At 38.3% G+C, this 18,598-nt stretch overlaps 1 protein-coding gene across 4 annotated transcripts in view; it reads right to left on the reverse strand.

Moving 5' to 3' along the window:
* Positions 1–18,598, reverse strand: part of RIC3 (RIC3 acetylcholine receptor chaperone) — a 65,895-nt gene that overhangs the window by 14,961 nt on the left and 32,336 nt on the right. For 3 of the 4 annotated variants that reach the window (XM_042958219.1, XM_042958217.1, XM_042958220.1), the window contains exons 4-5: positions 17,236–17,329; positions 5,469–5,617 (exon numbers count right to left, since the gene is read on the reverse strand). In XM_042958219.1, coding sequence (XP_042814153.1) covers positions 5,469–5,617; positions 17,236–17,329 — 243 coding nt within the window. The remainder of the gene's footprint in view (positions 1–5,468; positions 5,618–17,235; positions 17,330–18,598) is intronic. The other variant, XM_042958218.1, reaches the window with a different exon arrangement.

An 18,598-nucleotide genomic window follows, 5' to 3' on the forward strand; every position in this document is an offset into this window, starting at 1 on the left:
TCCAGGGGAGCCTGGGTGGCTCAGTTGGTTAACCTCCAGCTCTTGATTTCGGCTCAGATCATGATCTCACAGTTCATGAGTTCTGTGCTGACAATGCAGAGCCTGCTTGGGATTCTCTCTCTCCCCATCTCTCTGGCCTCTCACTCATGCGCGCTCTCTCAAAATAAACTTTCAAAAATATATAAATAAATAAAATTGATATCAACATGTTCTTTGCTATTATGTAGAAATACAAAGATTTTTGTATTTTTATCTTGTAATCTAACACATGCTGAATGCACCCCAGCAGTTTTAAAAATGGATTCCTTGGGGTTTTCTACAAAGGCAATCATGTAATCTTCAAAGAGGAGCAGTTTTGTTTCTTCCTTTTTAATCTGTATGCCTTTTATTTCCCTCACCTGCCTTACTACACTACCTATTTTTTTGGATTATGCTGAATAAGAGTAGTCACCCTTGCCTGTTCCCAATCTCAGGGGGAAAGCATTTATCTTTGATCATTAAACATAATGCTAGCTGTAGGTTTTTGTAGATTCTCTTTATCCAGTTGATGAAATTCCCCTCTATTCCTAGTTTTCTGAAAGTTTTTATTATGAATGGGTCTTGTAATACTTTTATGCTGAAGAAATCCTTTCCTGCTAAAAAGCCAGTACATATTCACAACCATTTTTTCTATTTTTTAAAGGTTCTTCTCTATCCCTAACTTAGTATATCCAGAATCACTTCACTGTTAAATGTGTAGGCTCTTCAGCTCTAGCAATGATGGAGACAAGGGGACCCTTTTCTTTAAACACCTAGAAAACCAGATGAAAAATATGACGCACTGATTTCCAAGCATTACTAAGTAGTGTAGCATGATCCCCGAGAAAAGGGAAACCGAGCCCAGTGGTCTCACTGAGCTGGGAAGATAGACTACAATTTAGGGAGACCAGGGCAGCTAGAATTTACAGGGAAGAATACTAGAAAGAAAGAAGCTTTGCAGAGAAAGATCCCCAGGGATCTTCAGAGACAACTCTTCATGCTTTTAATGGAGTTGTGATCTGTGCATCTATGTGAAGGAACTACCCAAGGCCAGGAAAAAACTACTGAAAGGCCTCAAGATTCTTAGAGCTCATACATAGCTGGGAATAGTTCATGTTCCTACTAGCCAGAGTACAAAGACATTGTGAAGCATCAGACAGAATCTTGAGGTTATTGCCTTACTAGTGGGGCTAAATTAGCCAGAGTAAAGGTTGCTCTGGACCCATTCTCACAAATCTTAAAAACAAGCCTGAAGGAATCTGGTAACTTAACTGTGTTAAAAGTATTTTAATGGATTTCTGGTAACTTAACTGTGTGTTAAAAGTAAGTCCAACAGCTATGTAAAGTACTAAAACAAAATACAGAATCCAACGGTGTAAAATTGGCAATATCTATCATCCAGTCAAAATTTAGCAGGCATGCAAAAAGGGCAATGAAATAAGGGGCCATAGCAGGGAGAAAAATTATTCACTAGAAACAGACCCAGAAGATAAGATCAGCAGCCAAGACTGTTAAAAAGCTATTACAAATATGCCTCATATTTTTAAGAAGGTAGAAGACTATATGAATATATAAGAATGGAAAATGAAATCTATAAAAAAGATCCAAATGGAACTTCTAGAAAGAATATCTGAATTAAAAATACACTAAATGAGATGGAGAGCAGATCATATACTACTGAAAAGATTAACAAACTTAAAGGCACAGTAAGAATAATTATTCAAAATTAAGCACAACATGAAAAAAAAAAAGAACGGACCATACATTGATATTGACCTGTAAGGACAATATCAAAGGTCTAACAAATGTACAACTAAAGAACCAGAAGTAGGAGGGAAGGAGGGGGGGGGGGGGAGAGAGAGAGAGAGAGAGAGAGAGAGAGAGAGAGAGGGAGGGAGGGAGGGAGGGAGGGAGGGAGGGAGGGAGAGAGAGAGAGAGAGAGAGAGAGAGAGAGAGAGAGACAGAGAGAGGTCATTAATAATAGCCAAAGTGGTTGGGGCAGGGGAATCAATCAAGGATCTAGGTTTTCACCTTAAGAAACTAGAAAAAAAAAATAGTGAATTAAACCAAAAGAAAGGAAATAGTAAAGAACAGAAATCAATGAAACAGGAAACATAAAAGTAGTAAAACAACAACAAATGAAACCAAAACATAGTTTTTTGAAAAGATAAACCTGTCACCAGTCTGACCAGAAAAAATTTAAATTAGAGAAAGAACAAATTACCAGTATCAGGACAGAACAGAGAACATCGCTACAGATCTTACATACATTAAATGAATAATAAGGTAATATAAACAACTTTATACTAATAATAGATATGACAATTTGGATGAAATACGTAAATTCCTTGAAAGAAATAAACTATCAAAGCTCAGTCAAGAAGAAATAACCTGAACAGCACTGTATCTATTAAAGAAATTAAATTCATAGTTATGTAAATCTTACCAAGATAACTCTAGGCCCCAATGGTGTCATCAGAAAATTCCATACTTAAGAAAAAAATAGCCATTATGCAAAGTCTTCTAGAAAATAAAAGAAGGAACACATTGCAATGCATTTTATGAGGCCAGCATTACCATGAAATCAAAACCAAAAAGATTACAAGAATGAAAAACTATAGACCAATTTTCCTAAACACAGAAATAAAGAGTCCTTAGCAAGTTGAATCTAGCCATATAGAACATCATGACAAAGTAGAGTTTATCCCAGGAATGTAAAGTTGTTTAAACATTCAAAAAAATCAATGTAATTCACTGGATTAACAGATGAAAAGAAAAATAATATGATCTCAGTTGACAAAAAGTGTTCACAAAAATTCCGTTATCTATTCATGATTAAAAACTCTTGGCAGAGTAACACTAGAAGGACACTTCCTCAGTCTGAAAAAGAGCATCCGTGAAAAACCAACAAACAGCTCACATCACACTAATGGAGAATGTGTGAGTGCTTCCCCCTAATATCAGGAAAGCAAGGATGTTTGCTCTCACCACTTCTATTCAGTATTGTGCTAGAGTTTCTAACCAATGCAATAAGGCAAGAAAAATAAGAGACGTATAGATTGGAAACTCAGAAGTAAAGCTGTCTTTATTCACAATTTGATTCTCTATGTAGAAAATTCTACAAAATCTAACCCTAAGAAATCTAAAGAGAAAAAAAAGCTACTAGAACTAAGTGTGTTTAAAAAGGTTATAGGAAACAAGGTCAGAATACAAAAATAAATTGTATTTCTAGGTAGTAGCAGTAAGCCATTAGAAATTTTACACTATCACTGAAAATAGGAACTACTTAAGCACAAGTTTACAAAACACGTGCAAGACCTATACACTGAAAACTATAAATGCTGCTGTGAAATTAAAGATCAAATAAATGGTATAATATAAAATGTTCATGGATTTGAAGATTCAGTATTGCCAGGATGTTAATTCTTCCAAATTGACCTAAAGATTCAATGTGATGCCAATCAAAATCCCATTGGGCTTTTTCATAGAAATTGACATACTGATCCTAAATTTATGTGAAAATGAAGGGCTAGAATAACCAAATAATTCTGTAATAAAAGGAAAAAAACAAAGTTGAATTTACACTACTGGATTTCAAGACTTAATATAAAGACACAGTGATAAAGACATTGTGATACTGGTTTAAGTATAGACATGATTTCACACATGTGACATTTAAGAAAACAAATGACCAAATAAAAAAGAGAAACAAAAAAAACAGACTCTTAAATTAGGGAGAACAAACTGGTGGTTGCCAGAAAGGTAGGCGGGCAATGGATGAAATAGGTGAAGGGAATTAAGAGTACACTTATCATGGTGAGCACTGAATAACATACAGAATTGTTCAATCATTATATTTTACACCTGAAACTAATCACACTGTGTATTAATTATACTTGAATAAAAGAATTCTTAAAAAGCGAATCCAGAATAGACCCACACATACGCAGTCAACTGAATATCAACATGCCAAAGTAATTAAATGTAACAAAATAAGTAGGAATAATTGGACATAAACTTGAAAAAAATTAACCTCAGTCCTAATGCCTCACACAAGATAGAAGAACTAGCTCGAAATGGATCATAGGCCTAAACAGAAGCTAAAACTACTTTTCTAGAAGAAAAACATAGAAGGCAAACCTTCAGTTAGGCAAAGATCATAAAAGAAAAATGATAAGCTGAACATCAAAATAAAACTTCTACTCTTTGAAAGATGCCACTAAGAAAATAAACAGCAAAACCACAGTTTAGGAGAAAATATCTGTAAAATACATAACTGATAATAAACATATCCAGAATATGTAAAGAACTCTTGCAACTCAATAAAAACAATCAACCCAATGAAAAAACTGGCCAACAATGTGAACAGACACTTCACTAATGATATAGAGATGGCAACACATTAAAAAATGCTCATCATCATCATCATCATCATCACCACTGGGGAGATGCAAATTAAAATCACAAGTGGGATACCACCATTCATTCACTAGAATGGCTAAAATTAAAAAGACTGACAATACCAAGTGTTACCAAGGATGCGGAGTAACTACAATACTCATACGTTGCTGGCCGAAGGCAAAATGGCGAAGCTATTTTGGAAAGCAGGTTGACAGTTTCTAAAAATGTTCAATACACACTTAACTTTTTAAATAAAAACCCAGAAACCTAATTCCTGGGTATATACTTAAAAGGAATAAAAACATACGTCCACAGACTTGTATGTAAAAGTTGATAGCAGCTTGATTCATAGCAGCTCAAAGCTGGAAACAACCCATATGTTCCTACACTAGTGCCTGGAGAAACAAACCACAGTATATCCGTGTAACAGAATACTACTCAGCAATTTAAAAAAGTGCTGATACACTCAATATGTGAATCTCTAAAGCATTATGCTAAATCAAAGAAGCCAGAAACAAAAGCACATGTGCAATATGATCCATTTATATAGAAAAGGTAAAACTGTAGGAACAGGAAGTGGTTAAGTTGTTGCCAGGGCAGAGTAAGGGATTAGTTGCCAAGGGGGAGGGAACTTACTGAGAAGATGTTAACGTTATCACGATTGTGGTATAATCATACCACCTGACACATTTGTCAAAACTCATCCAACCACACACTTAAAACTGGTGAATTTTATTGTATTTACATTATATGTTTTTTTAGGTTTTTATTTATTATTTATTTTCAGAGAGACAGAGTACAAGCTGGGTAGGGGCAGGGAGAGAGAGAAGGAGAGAGAGAATCCTAAGCAGGCTTCACACTGTCCACACAGAGCCTGACGCTGGGGTTCAAACCCACGTAACTATGAGATCATGACCTGAGCCGAAATCAAGAGTTGGACACTCAACTGACTGAGCCACCCAGGCACCCCTACGTTATATTTTTTAAAAATTTGTAAGAGCTCTTTTCTGGGCTGACAGCTAACCAAGAAATGATAAGACATTGTTTACCTTCCCAGTCTTCCATGTAAGGGGCTTCCTCAGCTTCTTTCTCTGGAGTGGGTCTGTCAGTGAATTTTCCTTCTTTCATGACCCTGGTGATTTCTCGGAGCTGATGCAGCAAACGTTTTTCTTGGTCAGAAGTCACAGTCTGTGCTCTGCTTAGAAATATCAGACAACCCAGCCATTTAATGGTAAATACTGCTGGGCAATGAATATAGACAATACTATGATCTGTCTGGATCCTAGAATAGGAAGTCCAACAGCAACAGATAAGTATTCTAGGAATTGATTATGGAATTGCATAGCTGATGACTAGGTATGTTAGTTCAGTGTTCTGATTTTACAAATGCAGACACTAAGGCCTAGAAAAGATCAAGTGTTTGCTCAAGGTCTCACAATGAATTATGGTCAATACTGGGACCAGACCCAGATGTTTCAGCTTTCAGTTTCAGTTCAATCTCTAAGAAATTTCACCATTACTCTTATTACCCATTTACTACAAGCCACTTTTCTTTGAAGCAAGGTCATTAAAAGAAAATATGCTGGCCCATTAGCCTTAACCAGGGAAAAATATGCTACTAGGCCAACCCTGGAATCACCAGGCTGCATATATTTGTGCAGAAATGAAGATATGCCCTAACATTTCAGAGTTAGGTCATTCTGAATCAATCACCTAGACCAGAGAAACTGAAGCCCACAGAGGGGGAATTCCACATTTATTCTTATGTCTAGTTAATGTCAGCACTTGAACTATGACTGAAGTCCCCTGACTTCTGATAGCATTCTATACAATTTTTTTAAAAGTTTATTTAGAGAGAGAGAGAGAGAGAGCGCACGCATGCGCACGAGAGAGAAAGGCAGAGAGGAAGAGAGAGAATCCCAAGCAGGCTCCATGCTGTCAGCAGAGAGCTTGATGCAGGGCTCAAACTCATCAACTGTGAGATCATGAGCTGAGCTGAAACCAAGAGTTGGACATCAACCAGCTGAGCAAACCAGGCACCCCTCTATGCAATTCTTAAAGCATAGTGCTCGAGTTCCAGTTTAGAAAACCTGGATTTGAGTCCCAATTTAACTGGACAGTTCTAGGTACATGTCTGTAAAAATAAGATGAAGCTCAAGGATAAAGGCAGGACTATTTTCTTTGAGACAGAAGCACTGCATCACACTCATAGGCAGACAAGGTTCTACTTGGAAGATGGAGAACTGGTTTGGGACCGGTTTTAAGCAGGATTTAACGGAAGCTACTTATTCTCTTCTTAAAAATCCAGAACATTCAGAGGCCATATAACACTCCTGAAGGAAAAATGACATTCAATACTGGCCTCATGGAGGTGCCATCAATTTTTCTAATCAGCTAGTCTGAAGCCTGTGTTTTTATCCTTAGTGTAACAAACTTAAACCTTAATGACTAACAGCAAAAAAGTGTTTCTCCCTCCAGTGTTAAGATGGATCCTGAGAAACTTAACAGAAACCCATGCGGGAGGGGAAGGGGGAAAAAAAAAAGAGGTTAGAGTGGAAGAGAGCCAAAGCATAAGAGACTCTTAAAAACAGAACTGAGGGTTGATGGGGGGTGGGAGGGAGGGGAGGGTGGGTGATGGGTATTGAGGAGGGCACCTTTTGGGATGAGCACTGGGTGTTGTATGGAAACCAATTTGACAATAAACTTCATATATCGAAAAAATATAAATAAATAAATAAATAAATAAATAAATAAATAAATAAATAAATAAATAAATAAAAAGATGGTAACTGATGGTGCAACATTTTCACAGACCTCAGTGAGAGGAAAACAAAACCACCATGAGCTCTACTTTTTCCACACTAAATGGCCTCAAAGCCATGAACTGAAGAAGCCTGTCTGTTACATATTCAGCAAAAATCTTACATTTATTGGGCCTCTTACAGCTCTATTCCTCCTATCAGTACAGGAGTCCTGACTTGTCACAACTGCTCATCAGCTTTACATAACTCCTAATTCTTACTATTAAAACAAGATGCCCCCCTCTGTGGGGGGCATCTGGGGAAGCTAGGGCACCCCTAGCTAAGAGAGCTTATGTGCTAGTATTAAAAATATATAAAGAACTTATAAAACTCAACACCCCAAAAACAAATAACGCAGTTAAAAAATGGGCAGAAGACATGAAAAAACATTTTTCCAAAGACGACGTACAGATGGCCAACAGACACATGAAAAGATGCTCAACATCACTCATTGTAAGAAAAATACAAATCAAAACTACAATGAAATACCACCTCACACCTGTCAGAATGGCTAAAATTAGCTACACAGGAAACAAAAGATGTTGGCGAGGATGCACAGAAAGGAGAAGCCTCTTGTACTGTTGGTGGGAATGCAAACTGGTGCAGCCTCTCTGGAGGACAGTATGGAGAGTCCTCAAAAGGTTAAAAATAGAACTACCCTATGATCCAGCAACTGTACTACTAGGTATTTACCCAAAGGATACAAAAATACTGATACATGCACCCTGATGTTTATAGCAGCGCTATCAACAATAACCAAATTATGGAAAGAGCTCAAATGTCCATCAACTGATGAATAAAGAAGATGTGGTATATGTATATAACGGAATATTATTCAGCCATAAAAAAGAATAAAATCTTGCCATTTACAACAACATGGATGCAGTCAGAGAGTATTATGCTAAGCAAAGTAAGAGAGACAAATACCATACGATTACACTCACATGTGGAATTTAAGACACAGAGGAACATGGTGAGGCAAGGAGAGGCAAACCATAAAACAGATTCTTAAGTATAGAGAACTGAGAGTTGCTGGAGAGGAGATGGATGGGAGGATGGGTTGAATGGGTGATGTGTACTAAGGAGGGCACTTGTAATGAGCACTGGGTTTTCTATGTTAAGTGATGAATCACTAAGTCTTAGACCTGAAACTAATACTACACTGTATGTTAACTAACTGGAATTTAAATAAAAACTTGGAAGAAAAAGCCTATGTGTTTATCACAAAGCTCTTACTCTTGGGCTGCACATGTTACTTCTCTGGACTGTCCCCAGGGCATTTTGGTTTTTACTTAATGAAACAATCTGGACTATGTTTCCTAACTCCTAGAAAACCAGAACCCCAATTTTAAAAGGAATTGCTAGGCTAGAAGCAGAAACAGGCAAGTGAAGCATTCTCAGAATCTAAGTTAAAGCATCCTCTTTTACCTCTGAACAAATATATTCCTATTGTCCATATCATGTATTAGGCAATTAATCATGGCCCACCTTACATCTTCTGAATTTATGTAATGAATGTTTTCATAGATTCCTCATTGTCTCACTTTGGTTTGATAGTCATGGAAGGCACTGATAAGTTCAGGATGGTGTAGGCAGAGTGCCATGAACATTGCAAGTGCTCAATAAATATGTGTTAGTTTAATTGGTCCCCATTTCCTCACCATGCATTTTCTCCCATATTCTAGAAATCTGGCTTCCACTCCATCATTTTACCACAACTTGTGAAAATCATCAATGATACTTTACTCAAGTCCAAGAATCTTTTCTTCACATCTCATTCTTCTCGACTTCTGTGTACTGTGAACTATCCTTTCCTTGAAATGTTCTCTTCCCTTGGCCATTGAGACATTCGTAATTCCTCCCACTTCTTTTAACCATCCCTTGGATCTCTGATCCTGGCTCACTTTCCCCCATCCACCTCCTAAACACATGGTTTTCCTGAGGGATCGATCCTTGGGCTCTCACTTCATTCTTATAGTCATGCCTTCAGGAAGCTAACCCAGTATCACAAATTAAACCACCACCTCTACATAGATGATGCCCAAACTCTACCTCTAATCTTGACTTTTCACATGAAAACCAGTATCATCTAGGCATTTCCACTTAGAGGTCTTGCCGTTAATGAAGTTAACCTTAAATTCACTCTTCCAGGTCCTAGTTGGCCCAGGATAAGGAAAAGCTGCATGAGCAGCCAGGCTTGGAGAAGTTGGGGATGGCAGATTCTAAGATGCTAGAAAAATGGAAGTTCAAGTTGGAACTTTTAAGTTTTATAAAATCAGAGGAGCCATCAAGTTCTGAATCCAAAAGTAAAGCATGGAGAGAATGAAACAGTTTCTTATAACATCATTCAGGACTAGCACAGAATTCAGACCAGCAAAAGACTGCAGGCTACTGCCACACAGTATGATGTGCCTTACGAATCTGATCTCATCTTTCCCCATGGCCCTTACTCTTACCTCCAACCAAATGACTTCCAAACTTGTGTCCTTGTTCCTGACTTCAATACCCAAGTTTCCTATTGTTGTTGTAGATCATACATAACATGTTCTGATGGCACCTCAACCAAATTCAAAGCTGAACTCATGATCTCAATCCCAAAGTCTCATCTTCTTTCTCCTCTTCTGTGTTTTTATCTTGGTTGATATCGTAACCTTCCTTATAGTTTGGGCTATAAGTCTTCCCAACTCATCTTTAGTTCTTTCTTCTCCTTCACTGCTCTTACCTAGTTTTCCTTTGGGGGAACAAATTTATTTTCTGCTCATAATGCAAAGGTTACAGTGAGGCTATGCATCCCCTCACCTCTCCCCTTCAAGGGTGGCCACATGGCCCATAGCCAATCATCACACTCCATCCCTTGGTTGCAGTGACTGATTGAGTGATATATACAGGATCCAAGTTAGGGTAACTGTACTTTCTCCTAAGACTCAGTCTTGAATGCAGCAAAGCCAGATCTGAAAACTTTTCACATTAATTCATTCTAGCATCAGTCCTTGAAGAGACTGTCCATTTGTTCCTTCCTCTAAATCCCCAGAGCTGCTCTGGTTCCCACTCTAAAACCTGGATCTTCAGCTATTCTTTTGATATTGTGACCTACCCCATACTTTTCCAATAAATTCTGTCACCTTCTCCAAGTTTTTGCTACCCAGAGTTGGCTGTTTGCTATCAAGGAAACCCTGAAAACAGCATGTGATTTTGTTTTAAAGTTTTTATTCACTCATTTATTTATGTAACCTCTATACCCAACATGGGGCTCGAACTCACAACCCTGACATCAAGAGTCACATGCTCTTCTGACTGAGCCAGTCAGGTGCCCCCAGCCTAGGACTTTTTCCCCCCTCCATCAAGTCCCCTTAATTTGGCCCCTCATTTCCACTCTCACTGGCCTGTTTATTACCTTTTGCTAGAACTTTTTCAGTAACCTTCTAACATGTAGTCACTCTACATATCACTAGAAGAATTACTTTTCTAAAGCACAGAAGATCATGACATTTCTCTTCAAAAGCCTTCAGAGGCATTCCACTATAAAGACAGAATTCCAAATTTCTCAGCCTACCATTCAGGGCCTTCCAGTCTGGAGTTTACTTTTCTAATTTCCTCTCCCCTTACTTACCTCCCTACCCATTTACCACAGCCCTGATGTTCTCCACTCTAGTTACCTAGGACTACATGCTATTCCAAAACCATGTCTTGACTCTTTCACCTTGTTTGCGGCTTATGCCACCCTCTCAGTCTGAAACATTGCCACCCCCTGAACTCTGCCTGTAGAAATCCTTTCATCCTATAAAGGCTTATACAAATTATTTCTTTTCCATAGAGCTTCTGTGGTAGACAGAATGATGTTCCCTTCTCCACTCCCCAAATAAGTCCACATACTAACCCTGGAACCTAAAAGGATACTACTTTATATATCAGGAGACTTATGGTTGCAGATAGAATTCCTGTTGCAAATCAGCTGGCCTTAAAATAGAGAGATTATCCTGGGTTTCCTGAGAAGGCACAATGTAATTATAAGGGGTCCTTAAAGATGGAGGACAGAGGCAGAAGAGGTCAGAGTAATATGATGTAAGAAGGTCTCAACCCACTATTGCTGGCCTTGAAGATGAAAGAAAAGGTCCACTGAGCCAAGGAATGTGGTCTCTAAACGCTGAAAAAGACAAGGAAATGGATTTTCCCCCAGAGCCTCCAGAAGGAAATGCAGTCCTGCCACCTTGATTTTAGCCCAGTTTAAGACTTCTAACATAGAGAACTGTGAAATAATAATTGTGTGTGGTTTTAAGGCATTGTTTGTGGTCATTTGTCACAGTGGCCATAGAAAACTAATATACATCCCTGGAGTATAGTTGCCTGAGATATAGTTCCTTATAGAGAAAATAATACCTGCCATTGACAACCACACAGGGCTGCACAGAACAAATCAAGCTAGGTGCCAAAGAAGATATTCTTATTATTGCTGAAATGGCCTGCTTTATTTAAAGTACTTTCTTTATATCTACCTCATTCATTCCTTCAACATATACTGACATTGTCAGTGCACCAGCACTAGGAATAAAAATTTGAACAATAAAAATTTCCTGTCTTCAAGAAGGTTATAGGGCATTAGGGAAGACAGAAAAGTTAGTGGAAGATCAGAAAGTAATAGGATGCTTAATATATTCAGCAAACCTAGGTGGCATGGGAGCACACCAGAGGGATGTCTGAGTTTGAGGTTCAGGGATGCTGAGAGAAAATGATGTCTAAGTTGAGACCTACAAGAGAGAGTTAAAAATGAGGATATATGGGATAGGGGTCAGGGAGACATTCAATAAAGGAGAAAAGTATATGCAAAGTCCTAGAAGCAAAAGCAGATGAGTATTTTAGAGGAAAAGCAAGTAGTCGTTGTGGCTGGAACACAGAGGGAGTGATGGAGAAAGCAACAAAGGTAGGTAGAGTCATGTCACCCACACCATGTAAGCCAGGTTAAAGATTCTGTACTTTAACAAGAGCAATAGGAACCCGTTAAAGGGTTAAGAGAAAAAAAGATAATCCATTTGTTTGGAAGAGAAAGCGAATCAAAGAGAGGCAAAATTAGAGAAGAGGAAACCACATGAGGTACCACACAGGACAGTCCTGATCTATGTCAAAAGTCAAGGCTCAGGGCAAGATCCCTGATGAGCAAAGATGCAAAAACTTCAACAAAATATTAGCAAACCAAATCCAACCATACTTTAAAAGTATCATTCACTGTGATCAAGTGGGATTTATTCCAGGGATGCAGGATGGTTCAATATCCACAAATCAATCAACATATACATCACATTAACAAAACATAGGATTAAAACCACATGATCATCTCAATAGATGCAGAAAAAACATTTGACAAAATTCAACATCTATTCACGGTAAACTCTCAGCAAAGTGGGCTTGGAGGGAACATACCTCAACATAATAAAGGCTATATAGGATGAACCTACACCTAACATCATACTCAATGGTGAAAAAGTGGAAGCTTTTCCTCTAAGATCAGGAACAAGACAAGGGTGTTCACTCTTGCCCCTTATTTTCAACATAGTACTGGAAGTCCTAGCCTCAACAATCAGACAAAAATAAATAGAAGGCATCCAAACTGGTAAGGAAAAAGTAAAACTGTCATTATTTGCAAATGACATACTATATACAGAAAACCCTGAAGACGCCACCAAAAAACTATTACACCTAATAAATGAATTCAGTAAAGCTGCAGGACACAAAATATATAGAAATCTGTTTTACAGAAACCTGCATTTCTATATACTAATAATGAAGTAGCAGAAAGAAAAATAAAATGTATGATTGCACCAAAAAGAATAAGAGAAATAAATTTTTAAAAATATATTTATTTATTTGTTTATTTTGAGAGAGAGACAGAGACAGAGACAGAGAGAGAATGAGAGCAGGGGAGGGGGCAGAGAGAGAGGCAGAAAAAATCCCACGAATCCCAACACAGGGCTCGAACCCACGAACTGTGAGATTGTGACCTGAGCCGAAACCAAGAGCCAGATGCTTAACCAACTGAGCTACCCAGGAATAAATTTATTCCACCAAGGAATACATTTAAGGAAGGAAGTGTGTGTGAACAAGATTAACACCATCTTGTACAAATCCACTATGATGACCACTCTGTGACCTGAAGCCTTCTTCAGTACAGCACTACCCTCACACACATATTCTTTTTGTTTGGACACACCCTTAAGTAGACCCTTGGGGTATAAAATCCTTGAATCTTCTCTGGAGATAGGACTGTGATTCTCAAACATTTCTTCCCAGTTCTCCCAGAAATACTGCCCAATCTCCAGGGCTATAAAAGCATGTCTTATGGGAAGTGGGTTGTGGAGATCTACTCAATTTGCAGCCACCCACAACACACTTCTGCTCATAGGTCCTTTTAATAAACCATTTATTGGCATCTGGATTCCTCAGCCTTCCTGTTCGATCTTATGTCACCTCAGGCCCTTGGGGATCATTTTGCATGTATCTCCCTTTCATAAATAAGGTGAAAGACCTATACTCTACAGCCTATAAGACACCAATGAAAGAAACTGAAGACAATACAAACAAATGGAAAGATATACCACAGTCACCAACTGGAAGAATATTGTTAAAATGTCCATACTACCCAAAGCAACCTACAGATTCAATGCAATCTCTATCAAAACACCAACGGTGGGGCGCCTGGGTGGCTCAGTCACCCAGCGTCTGACTTCAGCTCAGGTCATGATCTCATGGTTTGGTCCTTGAGTTCAAGCCTGGAGCCTGCGTCCGGCTCTGTGCTGGCAGCCCAGAGCCTGGAGCCTGCTTCAGATTCTGTGTCTCCCTCTCTCTCTGCCCATCCCCCACTCATGCCCTGTCTCTCAAAAATACATAAATGTTAAAAAAAAAAAATTTTTTTAAAGAAAACGCCAATGGCATTTTCACAGAACTAGAATATAAAAATCTGAATAGAACCACAAAACACCCCAAACAGCCAAAGCAATCTTGAAAAGGAAGAACAAAGCTCAAGGTAGCACAATCCCAGATTTCAAGATAAACTACAAAGTTGTAGTTATCCACTATGGTACAGTATGTACTGGCACAAAAATAGACATATAGATAAATGGAAGAGGATAGAAATCCCAGAAAAAACCCCCACACCTATGTGGTCAATTACTCTATGATGACAAATGAGGCAAGAATATACAACGGAGAAAATATAGTCTTCAATCAATGGTGTTGGGAAAACTGGACAGCTACATGCAAAAGAATAAAGCTGGACCACTTTCTTACATCATACACAAAAAATAAACTCAAAATGGATTAAAGACCTAAATGTGAGACCTGAAACCATAAACTCCTAGAACATAGGCAGTAATCACTTTGACATCAGCCTTGGTGACTTTCTTCTAGATAGATCTCCTCAGGCAAGGAAAACAACAGCAAAAATAAACTATCAGGACTACCCTAAAATAAAAAGCTTTTGCACAGCAAAGGAAATCAACGAAATGAAAAAGCAACCTACTGAATGGGAGAAGATATTTACAAATGATATTTCCGATGAGTTAATATCTAAAATATATAAAGAACTTTTACAACTCAACACCAAACCACCTCCCCACCACCAACAAATAATCCATTTAAAATAGGCAGAGGACCTGAACAGATATCTTCCCAAGGAAGATATACAGATGGCCAACAGACATATGAAAAGATGCTCAACATCACTAATCATCAGGGAAATACAAATCAAAACCACAATAAGGTATCACCTTACACCTGTCAGAATGGCTAGAATCAAAAAGGTAAATAACAAGCGTCGGGGCACCTGGGTGGCTCAGTTGGTTGAGCGTCCGACTTGGGCTCAGGTCATGATCTCACAGCTCGTGAGTTCGAGCCCTGCATTGGGCTCTGTGCTGACAGCTCAGAGCCTGGAGCCTGCTTTGGATTCTGTGTCTCCCTCTCTCTCTGCCCCTAACCCACTTGCATTCTGTCTCTGTCTCTCTCAAAAATAAATAAACATTAAAAAAAATTTTTTTTAAAAAAGAAGTAACAAGTGTTGGCAAGGATGTAGAGAAAAAGAAACCCTACTGCACTGTTGGTGGGAATGTACACCGATGCAGCCACTGTGGAAGACAGTACAGAGGTTCCTCAAAAAATTAAAAATAGATACACTATATGATCCAGTAATTCCACTACTTGGCACTTACCCAAAGAAAACAGCACCACTAATTCAGAAAGTATGTACCCCTATGTTTACTGCAGCATTATTTACGACAGCCAAGACATGGAAGCAACCCAAGTGTCCATCAATGGGATGAATAAAGAAGATGTGGTGTGTACATATGTACACACACACACACACACACACACAGAGGAATGTTACTACCAAGCCATAAAAAAGAATGAGATCTTGCCACTCACAATATGGATGGACCTAGAAGGTTATTATGCTAAGTGAAATCAGTCAGAGAAAGACAAATACCATGATATCCCTTACATGTGGAATCTTAAAAAAAAAAAAAAAAAAAAAACCCTAACACAGAAACAGACTCAAATACACAGAACTGATGGTTGCTGGTGGGGGGAGTAGGTGAAATAGGTAAAGGTATTAAGAGGTATAAACTTTGTTATAAAATAAATAAGTCATGTAGATGAAAAGTACACCACAGAGAATTTAGTCAATATTGTAATGATTTATGGTGACAGGTGGTAACTATACTTATTATGGTGGGCATTGTGTTTATACTGAAACTAACGGAACATTGCATGCCAACCTCAAAAAAGAAAAAAAAAGGTAAAGGCATTCATTCATTTTCATTCATTCACTCATTCTTCCCTTTCAGCTAATACTTTTTTAGGGCCTACTGTTGGCCTGTGCTAGGCTCTGGGAATAATACAGATAATCCCTGCCCTAGCAGAGCTTAGAATATTTTGCACAGAGACAGAATTATTAACTAGGAATAAATAATAAGACATGGTGATTGGCAAGACACAGAAGTGAAGGAAAAGGGAAATCAGGAACAATATCTGATTTCTGCTTTGGGCAATTAAGTAGATGGTGGAGCCATTTGCTCCTATTAAAGGTGAAGTAGGGTCAGCTGGGGATAGATGAGGATTTTCATTTTGCACATTCATTCATTCATTCAAGAAACATTTATCAATTGAAGATGGGCAGTTAATCGAGGAGATGTGTTCAGTAGGACCCTAAATACAGAGGTCAGGAAGTGAAGGGTCTTAGCAAAGAATGCCATGATTTACTCTTCTACCATGATAATACATGTATACAAATGCTTATATCAGAAGTATTATTTTTCAACAGTAAGAATTTCCTCAGTATCTATTATGTGAACACAGTGAACAAAACAGACTAAGTCTGTCCTCAATAAGTTCATATCCCAGCAATGCATGCCATAAATCCACAGTCCCACATGCATCCTCAACATGCCTGCTATAGCTGTTTTCTGCCCAAGGCTGCACCCTCACTTCTCCTTCAGGCCATGCCATGCTTCCAGGAGGTGAATGATTACAACTGGATATACTGCTTCAAGAAGGAAATTTTGCTGATCATAGGGACAGAAATAAGGACACTTCAATTCTGACTCCTGGATTCTTTCCTTAAGCTGTGTCCTTGGGATGGATACTGTGCTAAGTATGATACGTAATCTCTTTTCTCTTTTCTCTCTGTCTCAAGCAGATTAAAAAAGGGCATACTTTAAGTAAAACCAGATTATTAGACAGCTATGAAATCATCTTCAATAGAACCTGGCTACTTGGCCCTGCAGCACTGCTCCTAAACTTGCCCCTCACAATAATGTGCACACACTGAACACAGACTCTTGAAAGCTGAGACTCTGGTAAGCAGATGGAATGAAAATGGAAATGCTTAGTGAGAAATCATATGTAAACGACAAATAAGTTAACAATTATATAAAATGAAAGCAAGTCGTCCAGAAATCAAAAGCAAAATTTTGAATTGATTCTTTAAATAAATGGGAAATAGCCTGAGTCCTCTTATGTGAAAACCTACCTCTCACCATTAGGTCCCACTCTGTTGATTAATTTTTCCATGGCTTCCTCAGTCTCCTTCAGTTTTTCTTGCAGTTGAACAAGCTCAAAGTTGGCTGAAAAACAAGCATCACTCTTAAGAACCAATCATACACAATCTCCAAAGCTCTTTTCTGAAACTGGCTGGCTGGGACGCCCCACCCTACTGGGATTCCACCTGGTTGTGAAATTCAGAATAGAGGCTCCAAGTCCTTCCAGCTGGTCCCATCAGGACACAAAGGGTCTCACAAAGAGGTGAGACCTCAAGAATTCGTGTTTAGGGAGTAATGAACAAATCACTCTCTTACACACAGAAACACAGCAGACCCAGCTAAAGAAAATACCTGGGAGTGAAAAAATACCCCTACATGGTCACCTAAGAAGAAATGAAGAAGATAAACATAGTCCTTCTAATCCAAGTGATGCTGGGGGTTAAAGTACCAAACCTGAAAGGTACTTCAGAAAAGGAGTTAAGACCCCGAAAAGAGCAATATTTCACCTGCACCCAAAGTTTGAAAACCTATCTAGAAGATAATGGTTTAAATATTATGCTTCTTCAATAGGGGAAGTCTTGAGCTAGGGCTGAAACCTCCCTGCCCAAGGTTTCCAAACGACTCCTTTGGGGTGAAATGGTGTAACCGTGGCTCCCAATATTCTCAGTAAAGTTCAACAGAGATCACATCTATCTACCAAAATTAACATTAAGACCCTAAAAGTAAATCAGAAAAAAATAAGTCAATGAGTACACGAAATGAACTTTAAGGCATGAGGAAAATAAAATGCTGTTTATTATGCAGACAATCCAGTTTTTCTGTTTCATACCTGAGTACCCTTCTGCTGAGATATATTTAGGAGGTCACTGTAAAATATAGTATCTCAAAGGCCTTTTAATACTTCTAAAACAAATTCTTATACATGCAGTTAACATCTGAAAAGTGTCTAGAGAACTGTGCCATGTAAATGTTCATTTTTATTTTCTGCATGATTCAAAATTGAAAAATAAAAAGTAGATATAACTGCTACATTATAAAACAGCTGCTCTTAGGAATTCACTTTATTTACTTTTGTTTTAACTGAATCATGTGACTGGATACAGAATTTGCTGCTCTTTTCAAAATTATTTTTCTGATGCATTTACCATCACTGTTGGTTAGATGTTATCACAAAAGCTTTCTTAAAGGATTCCTTGAATATTTAAAATTTCTAAAAAGGATGCAGACTGTGACTGGGGTATCTACTTCCACAGAGAATCTAGAGTAAATCTAAAAAGAAGTTACATCAGAGGGCAGAGGCTTCAGTGGCTCAGCCTTTCATTTTGCTTCTTTCTTTTAAAAACTCCTGATGAG

This window comes from Panthera tigris, chromosome D1, assembly GCF_018350195.1.
Source record: "Panthera tigris isolate Pti1 chromosome D1, P.tigris_Pti1_mat1.1, whole genome shotgun sequence".
NCBI classification, from domain to species: Eukaryota; Metazoa; Chordata; class Mammalia; order Carnivora; family Felidae; genus Panthera; species Panthera tigris.